This window comes from Coregonus clupeaformis, chromosome 27 (assembly GCF_020615455.1).
Source record: "Coregonus clupeaformis isolate EN_2021a chromosome 27, ASM2061545v1, whole genome shotgun sequence".
NCBI lineage: Eukaryota > Metazoa > Chordata > Actinopteri > Salmoniformes > Salmonidae > Coregonus > Coregonus clupeaformis.
In genome coordinates, this window is record NC_059218.1 from 42059694 (window position 1) to 42079693 (window position 20000).

Here is a 20000-nt window from a genome sequence, read left to right on the forward strand (position 1 = left end):
TCTGTGTGTGTGTGTGTGTGTGTGTGTGTGTGTGTGAGAACTCATGTTAACACATTTCTCCCTGCTCTTCTCTCTCCTGTGTTTCTCGACTGTACATCTCCTTGTGTGTGTTTAACCTCCTCCTCTCTCCTCTCCCCCAGGGTAGACTCCTCTACTCCCATGACTACATCTTCTGGTGTGGGAGACTTTAACTACCGCATCAGTCAACCCAATGAGGAGGTGAAGGAGCTGATCAGACAACAGAACTGGGAAGCCCTGACCGCAGGAGACCAACTGGTGGACCAGAAGAACCAGGGACTGGTAAGGACACACACACACACACACACACACACGCACACACACACACACACACACACACACACACACACACACACACACACACACACACACACACACACACACCAAGGTTATTATAGTTTTGTGATTTTCTATTAGTTTATATTTCTACTGAGTTATTTGTGGGATTTCACTTCTTGCCACTAGGGGGCAGTAATACATGATGATGGGTCAGGGCATAGGTCAGGGGGCAGTAATACATGATGATGGTCGGGTCATAGGTCAGGGGGCAGTAATACATGATGATGGGATCAGGGTCAGGGGGCAGTAATACATGATGATGGTCAGGTCAGGGGTCAGTAATACATGATGATGGGTCAGGTCATGGGTCAGGGGGCAGTAATACATGATGGGTCAGGTCATAGGTCAGGGGGCAGTAATACATGATGGGTCAGGTCATAGGTCAGGGGGCAGTAATACATGATGGGTCAGGTCATAGGTCAGGGGGGCAGTAATACATGATGATGGTCATAGGTCAGGGGGCAGTAATACATGATGATGGTCAGGTCAGGGGGGCAGTAATACATGATGATGGTCATAGGTCAGGGGGCAGTAATACACGATGGTCAGGTCATAGGTCAGGGGGCAGTAATACATGATGATGGTCAGGTCGAGGGGCAGTAATACATGATGATGGTCAGGTCATAGGTCAGGGGGCAGTAATACATGATGATGGTCGGGTCAGGGGGCAGTAATACATGATGGGTCAGGTCATGGTCAGGGGGCAGTAATACATGATGGGTCAGGGTCATAGGTCAGGGGCAGTAATACATGATGATGGTCAGGTCAGGGGGCAGTAATACATGATGATGGTCAGGTCAGGGGGCAGTAATACATGATGATGGTCAGGTCAGGGGCAGTAATACATGATGGGTCAGGTCATAGGTCAGGGGGCAGTAATACATGATGGGTCAGGTCATAGGTCAGGGGGCAGTAATACATGATGATGGTCAGGTCAGGGGGCAGTAATACATGATGATGGTCATAGGTCAGGGGGCAGTAATACATGATGGTCAGGTCATAGGTCAGGGGGCAGTAATACATGATGATGGTCAGGTCAGGGGGCAGTAATACATGATGATGGTCAGGTCATAGGTCAGGGGGCAGTAATACATGATGATGGTCAGGTCAGGGGGCAGTAATACATGATGGGTCAGGTCATAGGTCAGGGGGCAGTAATACACGATGGTCAGGTCATAGGTCAGGGGGCAGTAATACATGATGATGGTCATAGGTCAGGGGGCAGTAATACATGATGATGGTCAGGTCAGGGGGCAGTAATACATGATGGGTCAGGTCATAGGTCAGGGGGCAGTAATACATGATGGGTCAGGTCATAGGTCAGGGGGCAGTAATACATGATGATGGTCAGGTCAGGGGGGCAGTAATACATGATGATGGTCATAGGTCAGGGGGCAGTAATACATGATGGTCAGGTCATAGGTCAGGGGCAGTAATACATGATGATGGTCTGGTCAGGGGCAGTAATACATGATGGGTCAGGTCATAGGTCAGGGGGCAGTAATACATGATGGTCGGGTCATAGGTCAGGGGGCAGTAATACATGATGATGGTCGGTCATAGGTCAGGGGGCAGTAATACATGATGGTCAGGTCATAGGTCAGGGGGCAGTAATACATGATGATGGTCAGGTCATAGGTCAGGGGGCAGTAATACATGATGGTCAGGTCATAGGTCAGGGGGCAGTAATACATGATGATGGTCATAGGTCAGGGGGGCAGTAATACATGATGGTCGGGTCATAGGTCAGGGGGCAGTAATACATGATGATGGTCATAGGTCAGGGGCAGTAATACATGATGGTCAGGTCATAGGTCAGGGGGCAGTAATACATGATGATGGTCAGGTCATAGGTCAGGGGGCAGTAATACATGATGATGGTCAGGTCATAGGTCAGGGGGCAGTAATACATGATGATGGTCATAGGTCAGGGGGGCAGTAATACGCTGATGATGGTCAGGTCATAGGTCAGGGGGCAGTAATACATGATGATGGTCATAGGTCAGGGGGCAGTAATACATGATGGTCAGGTCATAGGTCAGGGGCAGTAATACATGATGATGGTCATAGGTCAGGGGCAGTAATACATGATGGGTCAGGTCATAGGTCAGGGGGCAGTAATACATGATGATGGTCAGGTCATAGGTCAGGGGGCAGTAATACATGATGATGGTCAGGTCATAGGTCAGGGGGCAGTAATACATGATGATGGTCAGGTCGTAGGTCAGGGGCAGTAATACATGATGATGGTCATAGGTCAGGGGGCAGTAATACATGATGATGGTCAGGTCATAGGTCAGGGGGCAGTAATACATGATGGTCAGGTCAGGGGGCAGTAATACATGATGATGGTCATAGGTCAGGGGGCAGTAATACATGATGGTCAGGTCATAGGTCAGGGGGCAGTAATACATGATGATGGTCACAGGTCAGGGGGCAGTAATATGATGATGGTCAGGTCATAGGTCAGGGGGCAGTAATACATGATGGGTCAGGTCATAGGTCAGGGGGCAGTAATACATGATGATGGTCAGGTCAGGGGGCAGTAATACATGATGATGGTCAGGTCATAGGTCAGGGGGCAGTAATACATGATGATGGTCAGGTCATAGGTCAGGGGAGTGCATACTGATGATGGTCAGGTCAGGGGCATAATACATGATGATGGTCGGGTCATAGGTCAGGGGCAGATACATGATGATGGTCAGGTCAGGGGGCAGTAATACATGATAATGGTCAGGTCATAGGTCAGGGGGCAGTAATACATGATGATGGTCAGGTCATAGGTCAGGGGGGCAGTAATACATGATGATGGTCATAGGTCAGGGGCAGTAATACATGATGGTCAGGTCATAGGTCAGGGGCAGTAATACATGATGGGTCAGGGTCATAGGTCAGGGGGCAGTAATACATGATGATGGGTCAGGTCAGGGGGCAGTAATACATGATGATGGTCAGGTCAGGGGCAGTAATACATGATGGTCAGGTCATAGGTCAGGGGGCAGTAATATGATGGGTCAGGTCATAGGTCAGGGGGGCAGTAATACATGATGGGTCAGGTCAGGGGCAGTAATACTGATGATGGTCACAGGTCAGGGGCAGTAATACATGATGATGGTCAGGGTCAGGGGGCAGTAATACATGATGATGGTCAGGTCATAGGTCAGGGGGTAGTAATACATGATAGGTCAGGTCATAGGTCAGGGGGCAGTAATACATGATGGGTCAGGTCATAGGTCAGGGGGCAGTAATACATGATGATGGTCAGGTCATAGGTCAGGGGGCAGTAATACATGATGATGGTCAGGACAGGGGGCAGTAATACATGATGATGGTCATAGGTCAGGGGGCAGTAATACATGATGATGGTCATAGGTCAGGGGGCAGTAATACATGATGATGGTCAGGTCAGGGGGCAGTAATACATGATGATGGCGGGTCAGGGGGCAGTAATACATGATGATGGTCATAGGTCAGGGGGCAGTAATACATTCAGATATGTATGTCTCAGCGTTCAAAGCCACGCGCCAGCTCTGGTTGGTGTTGGTCACGGGTATTCTCTTGGCTGTTCTGTAATGGCTTGATTGCCTTGACTGCGTTCGCCCGTTGTCAGTTCGACTAGTACCATCTTCTCCTCTGCTATGTCCCATGCATCCAATTTGCGGTCAATTACCTCTCCAGTGTGTGGATGCTAAATCCGATGGCGGTTGAGCAACGCATGCTGTTCCTTGTTGGAGGAGGAGTGATAGAAGCAGAATGATATGCCCTTAAATAAAACAGTCAGTCCTTGCGTTGGGCGAAAGGTCGCTGGTTCAAATCCCAGAACCGGCAAGGTGGAAAAATCTGCTCTTGAGCAAGGCAATTAACCCCAACAACAACTGCTCCCTGGGCGCCGATGACGTGGACGTCGATTAAGGCACCTCAAAACAATCCCAAACAGGTCTCTAATTCCTCTTCCTTTAGGTGTTCTGTGGGTTCAGTCTTGTGTAAGGCAGTCTCTAATTCCTCTTCCTCTAGGTGTTCTGTGGGTTCAGTCTTGGTGTAAGGCAGTCTCTAATTCCTCTTCCTCTAGGTGTTCTGTGGGTTCAGTCTTGTGTAAGGCAGTCTCCAATTCCTCTTCCTCTAGGTGTTCTGTGGGTTCAGTCTTGGTGTAAGGCAGTCTCTAATTCCTCTTCCTCTGGGTGTTCTGTGGGTTCAGTCTTGGTGTAAGGCAGTCTCTAATTCCTCTTCCTCTAGGTGTTCTGTGGGTTCAGTCTTGGTGTAAGGCAGTCTCTAATTCCTCTTCCTCTAGGTGTTCTGTGGGTTCAGTCTTGGTGTAAGGCAGTCTCTAATTCCTCTTCCTCTAGGTGTTCTGTGGGTTCAGCCTTGGTGTAAGGCAGTCTCTAATTCCTCTTCCTCTAGGTGTTCTGTGGGTTCAGTCTTGGTGTAAGGCAGTCTCTAATTCCTCTTCCTCTAGGTGTTCTGTGGGTTCAGTCTTGGTGTAAGGCAGTCTCTAATTCCTCTTCCTCTAGGTGTTCTGTGGGTTCAGTCTTGGTGTAAGGCAGTCTCTAATTCCTCTTCCTCTAGGTGTTCTGTGGGTTCAGTCTTGGTGTAAGGCAGTCTCTAATTCCTCTTCCTCTAGGTGTTCTGTGGGTTCAGTCTTGGTGTAAGGCAGTCTCTAATTCCTCTTCCTCTAGGTGTTCTGTGGGTTCAGTCTTGGTGTAAGGCAGTCTCTAATTCCTCTTCCTCTATGTGTTCTGTGGGTTCAGTCTTGGTGTAAGGCAGTCTCTAATTCCTCTTCCTCTAGGTGTTCTGTGGGTTCAGTCTTGGTGTAAGGCAGTCTCTAATTCCTCTTCCTCTAGGTGTTCTGTGGGTTCAGTCTTGGTGTAAGGGCAGTCTCTAATTCCTCTTCCTCTATGTGTTCTGTGGGTTCAGTCATGGTGTAAGGCAGTCTCTAATTCCTCTTCCTCTATGTGTTCTGTGGGTTCAGTCTTGGTGTACAGCAGTTTGATATAAAAATGAAATGATTTACTTTATTGTTCCGAAAGAGAGAGTTTCTCTAACTCCCCTCTGTCCTCTCTCTCTTCTCTAGGTGTTCCGTGGTTTCATCGAGGGCAACCTGGACTTTGCTCCCACCTATAAGTATGACCTGTTCTTCTGACGCATCACGACACCAGTGAGAAGTGTCGACTGCCCCGCCTGGACTGACCGTGCCTCTGGAAGAGGAGGAAGTGGAACTTCGACAAGACTGGTGAGAGAGCTTGGCTTGGTGTAGGAGGATGTCTGGTGCGTCTCACTAGAGTGTAAAATGGTGGATTGGTACCCAAGGATTAAAGCAGCCATGCTCTGCGTTTTTAACATACGTTACAAGTTTACTGGAAGAGTGTGTGTGTCTGTGTGTGTGTCTGTGTATTTCTGTGTGTCTGTGTGTCTGTGTGTCTGTCTGTGTGTGCTGTGTGTCTGTCTGTGTGTGTGTCTGTGTGTGTGTGTGTGTGTCTGTGTGTGTGTGTGTGTGTGTGTGTGTGTGTGTGTGTGTGTGTGTGTGTGTAGCGGAGGAGATGAACATGGTAGGCCCAGTGGGAGAAGCAGATGAACAGCAGCTGTACCCTTGGAGCCCTGGGGAGCTGAAATACTACGGCAGGGCTGAGCTCAAGACCTCTGATCACAGGTAACACACACAGACACAGGACTCTGAAATACAACGGCAGGGCTGAGCTCAAGACCTCTGATCACAGACTAGCACCGTCTCAACCGGTCTCTTCATCTCCTGTGATGGCAGTGATGGAGGGTGAGGGGTTAGGTTATAACTTCTTTCCCCTCCCCAGGCCTGTGATGGCTGTGATGGATATAGACGTATTGGAGGTGGATCCAGAAGCCCGTCACCAGGGTGTATAAGGAGGTGATCGCCCTGCAGGGTCCTCCTGACGGAACCATCCTGGTCTCTCTCTGCTCCTCGGGACCTGACGACTACTTTGACGATCGCCATCGATTCGAGCTGCTGGACAAGTTCGCTGTGTTTGGAGAGGTCATCCTCATCAGGTGACGGAAATACACACACACACACACACACAGTTATGCTTTACTATACTTGTTTCCTTAATCCTAACCCTTACCTTGACCCTTAACCCCTAACCCCTAAACCTAACCCCTAACCCTAAATCTAACCCTTAAGCCTAAGTAAGGACTGGCAAAATGTCCTCACGTCTCTGGATTTTAGTTGGTTTACTATTCTTGTGGAGGACTTCTGGTACTCCAGTATAGTAAAACTTGTACACACACACACACACACCATTAGCGTCTACTTTACTTTCTAAATATAGCTAGGGTGCGTCCCAAATAGCAGTCTAATCCCTATATAGCAGTGGCTCCCCTACCTGTTTTGAACCGTGGCACACCTTGATGAAATATAACATTCTGCGGCACATAGCCCTCTGACGGTAATTGAATATTCGTGTAACTTGACGGTTACGGGTGAAGACTCCATGAAAATAAAATAACCGTCAAAACCGTTTTTAAACAGGCCTACATTAATTTTAATCTTACATTTCTTTACTTTATTTTCATGTAGATGAACTTGACCTAATAGGGGGAGTGTTTACTAAACAGTTGTTTTGTTAACTTTAGTCAGTCTATGAAATGTACTACAGCTCTTCCTCGTTTCCAACGGTCTGGTCCTCCTGGCTCTTCCTCGTTCCAACTGTCTGGTCCTCCTGGCTCTTCCTCGTTTCCAACTGTCTGGTCCTCCTGGCTCTTCCTCGTTCCAACTGTCTGGTCCTCCTGGCTCTTCCTCGTTCCAACTGTCTGGTCCTCCTGGCTCTTCCTCGCTCCAACTGTCTGGTCCTCCTGGCTCTTCCTCGTTCCAACTGTCTGGTCCTCCTGGCTCTTCCTCGTTCCAACGGTCTGGTCCTCCTGGCTCTTCCTCGTTCCAACGGTCTGGTCCTCCTGGCTCTTCCTCGTTCCAACGGTCTGGCTCTTCCTCGTTCCAACTGTCTGGTCCTCCTGGCTCTTCCTCGTTCCAACGGTCTGGTCCTCCTGGCTCTTCCTCGTTCCTACGGTCTGGTCCTCCTGGCTCTTCCTCGCCAACGGTCTGGCTCTTCCTCGGTCCAACTGTCTGGTCCTCCTGCAGCTGGTCATCTAGATGCGCTGGGTGTGAAGAGCCTAGCCTATTCGCTATGTCACTCATGGAAAGAAATCGTTTAGGTGGACTTTTTTTTTATACAATGCCGTTTTTTATTTCTTGCAATAAATAAATAAATCGGTCTTCTTTAAAAAAAAAAAAAAAAGTTGTATGTGTCTGACTATTCATGAATTATTCAACAGCCGTGGACAGGGTTGTTCTGGCTCTGAGGTTCTGGCTCTGAGGTTCTGGCTCTGAGGTTCTGGCTCTGAGGTTCTGGCTCTGAGGTTCTGGCTCTGAGGTTCTGGCTCTGAGGTTCTGGCTCTGAGGTTCTGGCTCTGAGGACTATAATGGGCTAACGTTGTGTCAAATGGACAATGTGCCAATCCTATCCAACCTGCGATGGTATAATTGGATACGGAATATTTTCTTAATTGATAGTCTAATCAACGCACGCTGGTGAATAGGCTATGGATATGTTCCGTGTATTTGTGTCTATTGTAATGATTGTCAGTTTCATCTTCATACCAATATTATAGCTGTCCCTTCATACTGTCCTGGTCAAGTCATTATCTTATAGCCTACAGTCAGAAAGACTAAGCTAGGCCTAGGTTTTTTTAAAAAAACGTTTTGAAGGAAAGGAGAAATATTTTGCTCTTGTGTCTGACATTACGCTGGTGGCTTTTGATTAACGGATGCTTTTACGGGGGTGTGCGTGTGTGAGTTCGCTGATTCTCTCCCTTACAAGTCTGTATGTCCATTCAGAAAGTTTCCTCAAGTAGCCTGTCTGGGCTCCATCTCTTTTAATATGAATCAAACGCTCCCTGTCGTGATTTCATCTTGTAAAAGGCCTATTTTCAGTAAAGGCCCCCTTTTTCTCTCACCAAGTCTGATATTTTCTGAATAATTAGGTGGAATAAATCAACAAATAGGAGCAGGTCTAGTTTAATGACGTCGTTCACACCAATTGCGAAATATCGTCCTGCCACAATCAGTCAATTATTTATTCGATTTTTAGGCGTCTTTTCGCGTGCAAAATAAGCTGTTGACCAATAGACATTGTTATCTCGGGACACTGCCACTGACGGGCTGTGGGTTCGTTGTGTGAATATTGTTATCTGGGACACTGCCACTGACGGGCTGTGGGTTCGTGCGTGAATATTGTTATCTGGGGGACGCTTGCCACTGACGGGCTGTGGGTTCGTTGTGTGAATGTTGTTATCTGGGACACTGCCACTGACGGGCTGTGGGTTCGTTATGTGAATATTGTTATCTGGGACACTGCCACTGACAGGCTGTGGGTTCGTTGTGTGAATATTGTTATCTAGGGACACTGCCACTGACAGGCTGTGGGTTCGTTGTGTGAATGTTGTTATCTGGGACACTGCCACTGACAGGCTGTGGGTTCGTTGTGTGAATATTGTTATCTGGGACGCTGCCACTGACGGGCTGTGGGTTCGTTGTGTGAATTTTTAATGAAATAATTCATTTCTCTCTGCCTGTTTTTTTTACATTTGCAATGCATCAATGCGGCAAGGTATCCATTTAGCCGATGTGATCACAGCACACCAGAGCTAGACCACATGTCGCTCTCGCCATTCAAACTTCCAGTTCATTACGAACGCTGTAGCCTGTTTCATAGAGGATCCATCGACGCCTTCTCTTTCTCCAATGGTCCTAGGCCTATTAGTTAAAAAAAAAAATTGCTTGAAATAAGTTTCAAACTATATTGCTGTTCATTGTCTATATATAAAGCTACTTGTTCAAGAGCTAGAGAGACGAGTGGAGTTGCCAGCGGAGATGTGTGAATTGCGCTAGAAGGGAGCAGTGAAGAAAACTGATTTTGTAAGTTATTAATTAACTTCTGTATTAAAAAATGCATCATTCATATGGCATCTATATTAGGCTATATATTATAGGCCTGCTAAAGTGAATCTAGGCCACCATCTGTGTTAAAAGCAATCCTAAATGACAGAGAAATAAAAAAATATCCACCGGAGTTTACCCTTTTATCAATAACTAATAAGTTGCACAGATTTAGAAAGAGCACTCCTAATTAAAATGTGGCGTCAACACAACCACCCAATTGTTCACTAACATTGATCGAAGGCTAATCATTAGGCTATGGACTGGTTTGCTTCCATGTCTTTCTACTTCACAACAGTATATATCCCCTCTTTTAAAACGTTCCTGTTCAATGTATATGATAGGCTACATTGATTTAGCGGCTATAAATGTATCCTTTTGTTGTTGTTGATGTCCTACAGAAAGGATTTGAATCTAAGGCCAGGTTTTTTATATGTTTTTGGGGAATGTAGGTTTGCTTCTGAGTGAGAGGCGATGCAGGCGGCTTTGATTGATGGGTCATTTTAGGTGGGTGTGTGTGGGTGTAGAACGTTTCCTGAAATAGGCCTAGCCTGTCTGTACTGCATCTCTTTTAATCAGATAGAAAAGCTACTGTGTCTTGTTGCAGGGTCAGCAAGTGCGAGGAATGACGACAGGTGCCAGTTTTGTGTTTCCCTCTCTCATTATAATAATGGGGTGCTACTGAATGTAGCATATTATTTTCCAGGTTAATAACATGGCTATATACAGGGAGTACCAGGTAATAACATGGTTATATACAGGAAGTACCAGGTAATAACATGGTTATATACAGGAAGTACCAGGTAATAACATGGCTATATACAGGGAGTACCAGGTAATAACATGGCTATATACAGGAAGTACCAGGTAATAACATGGCTATATACAGGAAGTACCAGGTAATAACATGGCTATATACAGGGAGTACCAGGTAATAACATGGCTATTTACAGGGAGTACCAGGTAATAACATAAATGTAAATGATAACATGGTTATATACAGGAAGTACCAGGTAATAACATGGTTATATACAGGGAGTACCAGGTAATAACATGGTTATATACATGGAGTACCAGGTAATAACATGGTTATATAATAATAATAATAATAATATGCCATTTAGCAGACGCTTTATCCAAAGCGACTTAGTCATGCGTGCATACATATTTTTTTGTGAATGGGTGGTCCCGGGGATCGAACCCACTACCTTAGCGTTACAAGCGCCGTGCTCTACCAGCTGAGCTACAGAGGACCACCCTATACCACTAAGTCTAGGACCACTAAGTCGCTTATTGGCAGACTAAATAGCCTTGGTTTCTCTAATGACTGCCTCGCCTGGTTCACCAACTACTTCTCAGATAGAGTTCAATGTGTCAAATCGGAGGGCCTGTTGTCTGGACCTATGGCAGTCTCTATGGGGGTGCCACAGGGTTCAATTCTTGGCCAACTCTTTTCTCTGTGTATATCAATGACGCCGCTCTTGCTGCTGGTGACTCTCAGATCCACCTCTACGCAGACGACACCATTTTGTATACATCTGGCCCTTCATTGGACACTGTGTTAACAAACCCCCAAACGAGCTTCAATTCCATACAACACTCCTTCAGTAGCCTCCAACTGCTCTTAAACACTAGTAAAACAAAATGCATGCTCTTCAACCGAACGCTGCTTGCACCCGCCCACCCGACTAGAATCACTACTCTAGACGGGTCTGACCTAGAGTACGTGGACAACTACAAATATCTAGGTGTCTGGTTAGACTATAAACTCTCCTTCCAGACTCACATTAAGAATCTCCAATCCAAAGTTAAATCTAGAATCGGTTTCCTATTTTGAACAAAGCCTCCCTTCACTCATGCTGCCAAACATGCCCTTGTAAAACTGACTATCCTACCGATCCTTGACTTCGGCGATGTCATTTACAAAATAGCCTCCAACACTCTACTCAGCAAATTGGATGTTGTCTATCACAGTGCCATCCGTTTTGTCTCCAAAGCCCCATATAATACCCACCACTGTGACCTGTACGCTCTTGTTGGCTGGTCCTCACTACATATCCGCCGCCAAACCCACTGGCTCCAGGCCATCTATAAATCACTGCTAGGCAAATCCCCGCCTTATCTTAGCTCATTGGTCACTATAGCAACACCCACCCGTAGTCTGCGCTCCAGCGATATCTCACTGGTCATCCCCAAAGCCAACACCTCCTTTGGCCGCAATTCCTTCCAGTTCTCTGCTGCCAATGACTGGAACAAACTGCAAAAATCTCTGAAGCTGGAGACGCTTATCTCCCTCACTAACTTTAGGCATCAGTTGTCAGAGCACCTTACCGATCACTGCACCTGTACACAGCCCATCTGAAATTAGCCGCCCAACTACCTCATCCCTATATTGTTATTTATTTTGCTCATCTGTACCCCAGTATCTCTATTTGCACATCATCTCTTGCACATCATTCCAGTGTTAATACTAAATTGTAATTATTTTGCACTATAGCCTATTTTATTGCCTTACCTCCATAACTTGCTAAATTTGCACACTGTATATTAATTGTATTTCTGTTGTATTTTTTTTTGATTTTGTTTTGTTTTACCCCATATGTAACTCTGTGTTGTTGTTTTTATCGCACTGCTATGCTTTATCTTGGCCAGGTCGCAGTTGTAAATGAGAACTTGTTCTCAACTGGTTTACCTGGTTAAATAAAGGTGAAATAAAAAAAATAAAAAATACAGGGAGTACCAGGTAATAACATGGCTATATACAGGGAGTACCAGGTAATAACATGGCTATATACAGTGAGTACCAGGTAATAACATGGCTATATACAGGGAGTACCAGGTGATAACATGGTTATATACAGGAAGTACCAGGTAATAACATGGTTATATACAGGAAGTACCAGGTAATAACATGGTTATATACAGGAAGTACCAGGTAATAACATGGCTATATACAGGGATTACCAGGTAATAACATGGCTATATACAGGAGTACCAGGTAATAACATGGTTATATACAGGAAGTACCAGGTAATAACATGGCTATATACAGGAGTACCAGGTAATAACATGGTTATATACAGGGAGTACCAGGTAATAACATGGCTATATACAGGGATTACCAGGTAATAACATGGCTATATACAGGGAGTACCAGGTAATAACATGGTTATATACAGGGAGTACCAGGTAATAACATGGTTATATACAGGAAGTACCAGTACATTTTTTTGTTTTTAGCTCTGGTAAAATTGGTCTGAACGGTTTGGGCTACAGGCTAGTGGTTTTCTGCATTGTGAAGTTTCAACCACGAAGTCATGCTCTGTTTGTTTCTATGGCAGAGGCTGTGGTATATGTATGTAAATGTACAGTGCCTTCGGAAAGTATTCAGGCCTCTTGACTTTTTCCACATTTTGTTACGTTACAGCCTTATTCTAAAATTGATTACAAAAAAATTACATCTCATCAATCTACACATAATGCCCCATAATGACAAAGCAAAACAGGTTTTTAGACATTCTTGCAAATGTATTAAAAATAAAATACGGAAATATCACATTTACATAAGTATTCAGACCCCTTACTCAGTACTTTGTAGAAGCACCTTTGGCAGCGATTACAGCATTGATTATTCTGGGGTATGACGCTACAAGCTTGGCACACCTGTATTTGGGGAGTTTCTCCCATTTTTCTCTGCAGATCCGTTGCTGCACAGCTATTTTCAGGTCTCTCCAGAGATGTTTGATAGGGTTCAAGTCCGGCCTCTGGCTGAGCCACTCAATTACATTCAGAGACTTGTTCAATCTTGGTTTCATCAGACCAGAGAATCTTGTTTCTCATGGTCTGAGAGTCTTTAGGTGCCTTTTGGCAAACTCTTAAGTGGGCTGTCATGTGCCTTTTACTGAGGAGTGGCTTCTGTCTGGCTACTCTACCATAAAGGCCTGATTGGTGGAGTGCTCCAGAGATGGTTATCCTTCTGGAAGGTTCTCCCATCTCCACAGAGGAACTCTGGAGCTCTGTCAGAGTGACCATCGGGTTCTTGGTCACCTCCCTGACGAAGGCCCTTCTCCCCCGATTGCTCAGTTTGGCCGGGTGGCCAGCTCTAGGAAGAGTCTTGTGGGTTCCAAACTTCTTCCATTTAAGAATGATGGAGGCCGCTGTGTTCTTAGGGACCTTCAATGCTGCAGAAATGTTTTGGTACCCTTCCCTAGATCTGTGCCTCGACACAATCCTGTCTCTGAGCGCTGCAGACAATTCCTTCGACCTCATGGCTTGGTTTTTGCTCTGACATGCACTGTCAACTGTGTGACCCTACATAGACAGGTGTGTGCCTTTCCAAATCATGTCCAATCAATTGAATTTACCACAGGTGGACTCCAATGAAGTTGTAGAAACATCTCAAGGATGATCAATGGAAACAGGATGCACCTGAGCTCAATTTCGAGTCTCATAGCAAAGGGTCTGAATACTTATGTAAATAAGGTATTTCTGTATTTTTTTTTTGCAAAGATTTCTAAAAACCTGTTTTCACTTTGTCATTATGGGGTATTGTGTGTAGATTGCTGAGAAAAACAAATAATGTAATCCATTTTAGAATAAGGCTGTAACGTAACAAAATGTGTAAAAAGTCAAGATGTCTGAATAGTTTCACATAGACTAGGTACTGGTACTCCCTTACTTTCCGAATGCACTGTATATCTGTGGTTTATTGGACCTAATGAAAACATCTTCCCAAGCATCCGTACTATGTTTTGAATTAACCGGCTAACTGATTGCTACTTAGTTAACTTTCTCACTTTTTGACAACGTTTTTGCCGTCTTGCTTATGATGCAATCCGTTCTTTTTATGAGAATCAATCACATCCATTCCAGATAATTGATTAGATATTGAATGCATCTCTTTTCATACCTTGAATTGTCTCTCCTGTCTAGGTTTGTGGAGGAGAAGATGTGGGTGACGTTTCTAGAGGGTTATTCTGCTCTGGCTGCCCTGTCTCTGAGCGCTCCACGGTGAGTACACAACGTTACTGCAACATTACAAACAACGTTACCGCAACATTACATCAACGTTACTGCAACATTACAACAACGTTACGCAACATTACAACAACGTTACTGCAACATTACAACAACGTTACTGCAACATTACAACAACGTTACTGCAACATTACAACAACCCTACAACTTGACACATTTACATCATTTAGCAGACGCTCTTATCCAGAGCGACTTACAAATTGGTGCATTCACCTTATGATAGCCAGTGGGACAACCACCTCTTTAAAAAAAAAAAAATTTTTTTGTATTATTTATTTTTTTATGGGGGTTGGGGAAGAAGGATTACTTTATACTATCCCAGGTATTCCTTAAAGAGGTGAGGTTTCAAGTGTCTCCGGAAGGTGGTGAGTGACTCCGCTGTCCTGGCGTCGTGAGGGGAGCTTGTTCCACCATTGGGGTGCCAGAGCAGCGAACAGTTTTGACTGGGCTGAGCGGGAACTGTGCTTCCCAGAGGTAGTGGGGCCAGCAGGCCAGAGGTGGATGAACGTAGTGCCCTCGTTTGGGTGTAGGGTCTGATCAGAGCCTGAAGGTAAGGAGGTGCCGTTCCCCTCACAGCTCCGTGGCGAGCACCATGGTCGTGTAGTAGATGCAAGCTCAACTATGACACACAACCTTACGCTGATCATACACATACACTTCAACACTACTGCAACGCCGCAGCAACGCCGACAACGTCGCAGCAACACTCGGACAACGTCACAGCAACACTCGGACAACGTCACAGCAACACTCGGACAACGTCACAGCAACACTCGGACAACGTCACAGCAACACTCGGGCAACGTTGATTCACACACTGATAAGCTGCATTGTAATATTTTTTCTCTGTGTGTTTGTGTCTCTCTGTGCGTTTCTCTCTGCGTGTGTGTCTGTGTGTGTGTGTCTGTGTGTGTCTGTGTCTGTGTGTGTGTGTCTGTATGTGTGTGTCTGTGTGTGTGTGTCTGTGTGTGTGTCTGTGTGTGTGTGTCTGTGTGTGTGTGTCTGTGTGTGTGTGTCTGTGTGTGTGTGTCTGTGTGTGTGTGTCTGTGTGTGTGTGTCTGTGTGTGTGTGTCTGTGTGTGTGTGTCTGTGTGTGTGTGTCTGTGTGTGTGTCTGTGTGTGTATGTCTGTGTGTGTCTCCGTGCGTGTGTGTCTGTGTGTGTGTGTGTGTGTCCGTGCACGTGTGTGTCCGTGCGTGTGTGTGTCTCTGTGTGTGTGTGTCTCTGTGTGTAGGTGCTGGGGAAGGTGATAGACATCCGTCTAAAGAGTTCAGGCTGGATCAAGAGTCTGGAGGAGGAGATGAGTGTAGAGCGGATCTGTGGATCTGTCCCGACCTCCGCCAGCTCCTCTCTGCTGGCTGAGGACGCTGATATGGGAGACGATGATTATGATATGGAGGGTAAGAAGGGGGGGGATGATTATGATATGGAGGGTAAGAAGGGGGTGATTAAGATGTGGAGGGTAAGAAGGGGGGGTGATTATGATGTGGAGGGTAAGAAGGGGGGATGATTATGATATGGAGGGTAAGAAGGGGGGATGATTATGATGTGGGTAAGAAGGGGGGATGATTATGATGTGGGTAAGAAGGGGGGATGATTATGATGTGGAGGGTAAGAAGGGGGGTGATTAAGATGTGGAGGGTAAGAAGGGGGGATGATTATGATGTGGAGGGTAAGAAGGGGGGGTGATTAAGATGTGGAGGGTAAGAAGGGGGGGTGATTAAGATGTGGAGGGTAAGAAGGGGGGATGATTATGATGTGGGTAAGAAGGGGGGATGATTATGATGTGGAGGGTAAGAAGGGGGGTGATTAAGATGTGGAGGGTAAGAAGGGGGGGGTGATTATGATGTGGAGGGTAAGAAGGGGGGGGTGATTATGATATGGAGGGTAAGAAGGGGGGTGATTATGATGTGGAGGGTAAGAAGGGGGGGGTGATTAAGATGTGGAGGGTAAGAAGGGGGGATGATTATGATGTGGAGGGTAAGAAGGGGGGATGATTATGATGTGGGTAAGAAGGGGGGATGATTAAGATGTGGAGGGTAAGAAGGGGGGGGTGATTAAGATGTGGAGGGTAAGAAGGGGGGATGATTATGATGTGGAGGGTAAGAAGGGGGGTGATTAAGATGTGGAGGGTAAGAAGGGGGGATGATTATGATGTGGAGGGTAAGAAGGGGGGATGATTATGATATGGAGGGTAAGAAGGGGGGTGATTAAGATGTGGAGGGTAAGAAGGGGGGTGATTATGATGTGGAGGGTAAGAAGGGGGGGTGATTATGATATGGAGGGTAAGAAGGGGGGGGTGATTATGATGTGGAGGGTAAGAAGGGGGGTGATTAAGATGTGGAGGGTAAGAAGGGGGGATGATTATGATGTGGAGGGTAAGAAGGGGGGGGGATGATTATGATGTGGAGGGTAAGAAGGGGGGGATGATTATGATGTGGAGGGTAAGAAGGGGGGGATGATTAAGATGTGGAGGGTAAGAAGGGGGGGGTGATTAAGATGTGGAGGGTAAGAAGGGGGGATGATTATGATGTGGAGGGTAAGAAGGGGGGGGATGATTATGATGTGGAGGGTAAGAAGGGGGGATGATTATAATATGGGGGGGGGTGATTATGATATGGAGGGTAAGGGTTGTGGGGGGTAAAGAAGGCTGATGTGGAGAAGATAATTACGGTTAAAACCATCCTCCAAATTGCCTTCTTCCAAGCTGTATAGTTACAGAAGAGAGAGATCTATGCAGAGGAGGAAGTCACTGTAGCAGTCCACCTCTAGACAAGTCAATTACGTTTTCCCTAGTGAGGCTTTCTCTCTTGGTAGATCCGTGTGTGTTTCTTATCTCTCTGTGTGTCTTTCCACCAGGTGACGTGGGATGAGGAGGTGGAGGATATTCTCCCCAACACCTTCAGCCTGGTGCAGGCCCCCGCACCCCTCTCCTCCCCCTTCCCCTCCCCCCGGGGCAGCCCCTCTCACTCCCCCACCCACGGAGAACCTGCTGCCCCCAGCAGACCCAGCCGATCTGCCCCACGCTCTGCAGGACCCCCGCAAGGTACACACACACCCCAGCGGAACACTGCAGCGTACACACACACACTGCCAGACCCCCGCAAGGCACCATTACACACACACACACACACACACACACACACACACACACACACACACACACACACACACTGCCAGACCCCCGAAGGCACCATTACACACACACACACACACACCACACACACACACACTGCCAGACCCGCAGGCACCATTACACACACACACACACACACACACACCACACACACCACACACACACACACTGCCAGACCCCCGCAAGGCACCATTACACACACACACACACACACACCACACACACACACACTGCCAGACCCCCGCAAGGCACCATTACACACACACACACACACACACACGATGTACTGGTTTACTGATATAAATTATAATTGTGCTCTTTCTAACTGCTGCATGGCAGGAGTGTTAAGCCCGCCCCCAGCAGGAGACCAAGCATTGACCCAGCAGGTAAAACAGTGTTAAGTCCCCGCCCCCAGCAGGAAAACAGTGTTAAGCCCCGCCCCAGCAGGTAAAACAGTGTTAAGCCCCGCCCCCAGCAGGAGACCAAGCATTGACCCAGCAGGTAAAACAGTGTTAAGCCCCGCCCCCAGCAGGAGACCAAGCATTGACCCAGCAGGTAAAACAGTGTTAAGCCCCGCCCCCAGCAGGAGACCAAGCATTGACCCAGCAGGTAAAACAGTGTTAAGCCCCGCCCCCAACAGGAGACCAAGCATTGACCCAGCAGGTAAAACAGTGTTAAGCCCCGCCCCCAGCAGGTAAAACAGTGTTAAGCCCCGCCCCCAGCAGGAGACCAAGCATTGACCCAGCAGGTAAAACAGTGTTAAGCCCCGCCCCCAGCAGGAGACCAAGCATTGACCCAGCAGGTAAAACAGTGTTAAGCCCCGCCCCCAGCAGGAGACCAAGCATTGACCCAGCAGGTAAAACAGTGTTAAGCCCCGCCCCAGCAGGAGACCAAGCATTGACCCAGCAGGTAAAACAGTGTTAAGCCCCGCCCCCAGCAGGAGACCAAGCATTGACCCCCCAGCAGGTAAAACAGTGTTAAGCCCCGCCCCAGCAGGAGACCAAGCATTGACCCAGCAGGTAAAACAGTGTTAAGCCCCGCCCCCAGCAGGAGACCAAGCATTGACCCAGCAGGTAAAACAGTGTTAAGCCCCGCCCCCAGCAGGAGACCAAGCATTGACCCAGCAGGTAAAACAGTGTTAAGCCCCGCCCCCAGCAGGAGACCAAGCATTGACCCAGCAGGTAAAACAGTGTTAAGCCCCGCCCCCAGCAGGTAAAACAGTGTTAAGCCCCGCCCCCAGCAGGAGACCAAGCATTGACCCAGCAGGTAAAACAGTGTTAAGCCCCGCCCCCAGCAGGAGACCAAGCATTGACCCAGCAGGTAAAACAGTGTTAAGCCCCGCCCCCAGCAGGAGACCAAGCATTGACCCAGCAGGTAAAACAGTGTTAAGCCCCGCCCCAGCAGGTAAAACAGTGTTGAGCCCCCCCCAGCAGGTAAAACAGTGTTAAGCCCCGCCCCCAGCAGGAGACCAAGCATTGACCCAGCAGGTAAAACAGTGTTAAGCCCCGCCCCCAGCTGGAGACCAAGCATTGACCCTGCAGGTAAAACAGTGTTAAGCCCCGCCCCACAGGTAAAACAGTGTTAAGCCCCCCCCCAGCAGGAGACCAAGTATTGACCCAGCAGGTAAAACAGTGTTAAGCCCCGCCCCCAGCAGGAGACCAAGCATTGACCCAGCAGGTAAAACAGTGTTAAGCCCCGCCCCCAGCAGGAGACCAAGCATTGACCCAGCAGGTAAAACAGTGTTAAGCCCCGCCCCCAGCAGGAGACCAAGTATTGACCCAGCAGGTAAAACAGTGTTAAGCCCCGCCCCAGCAGGAGACCAAGCATTGACCCAGCAGGTAAAACAGTGTTAAGCCCCGCCCCCAGCAGGAGACCAAGCATTGACCCAGCAGGTAAAACAGTGTTAAGCCCCGCCCCCAGCAGGAGACCAAGCATTGACCCAGCAGGTAAAACAGTGTTAAGCCCCGCCCCCAGCAGGAGACCAAGCATTGACCCAGCAGGTAAAACAGTGTTAAGCCCCGCCCCCAGCAGGAGACCAAGCATTGACCCAGCAGGTAAAACAGTGTTAAGCCCCGCCCCCAGCAGGAGACCAAGCATTGACCCAGCAGGTAAAACAGTGTTAAGCCCCGCCCCCAGCAGGAGACCAAGCATTGACCCAGCAGGTAAAACAGTGTTAAGCCCCGCCCCCAGCAGGAGACCAAGCATTGACCCAGCAGGTAAAACAGTGTTAAGCCCCGCCCCCAGCAGGAGACCAAGCATTGACCCAGCAGGTAAAACAGTGTTAAGCCCCGCCCCCAGCAGGAGACCAAGCATTGACCCAGCAGGTAAAACAGTGTTAAGCCCCGCCCCCAGCAGGAGACCAAGCATTGACCCAGCAGGTAAAACAGTGTTAAGCCCGCCCCCAGCAGGAGACCAAGCATTGACCCAGCAGGTAAAACAGTGTTAAGCCCCGCCCCCAGCAGGAGACCAAGCATTGACCCAGCAGGTAAAACAGTGTTAAGCCCCGCCCC

General features: G+C 47.7%; 1 protein-coding gene across 1 annotated transcript in view; it reads left to right on the plus strand.

Annotated features, from left to right (window-relative positions):
- The window catches only part of synj1 (synaptojanin 1), an 84627-nt gene that overhangs the window by 50808 nt on the left and 13819 nt on the right, over positions 1 to 20000 (plus strand). The window contains 11 exon segments of the mRNA XM_045207948.1: positions 141 to 179; positions 181 to 300; positions 5429 to 5491; positions 5494 to 5587; positions 5887 to 6004; positions 6162 to 6222; positions 6224 to 6375; positions 14252 to 14333; positions 15589 to 15754; positions 17214 to 17284; positions 17286 to 17400. Of these exon segments, the coding sequence (XP_045063883.1) occupies positions 141 to 179; positions 181 to 300; positions 5429 to 5491; positions 5494 to 5587; positions 5887 to 6004; positions 6162 to 6222; positions 6224 to 6375; positions 14252 to 14333; positions 15589 to 15754; positions 17214 to 17284; positions 17286 to 17400 (1081 nt within the window).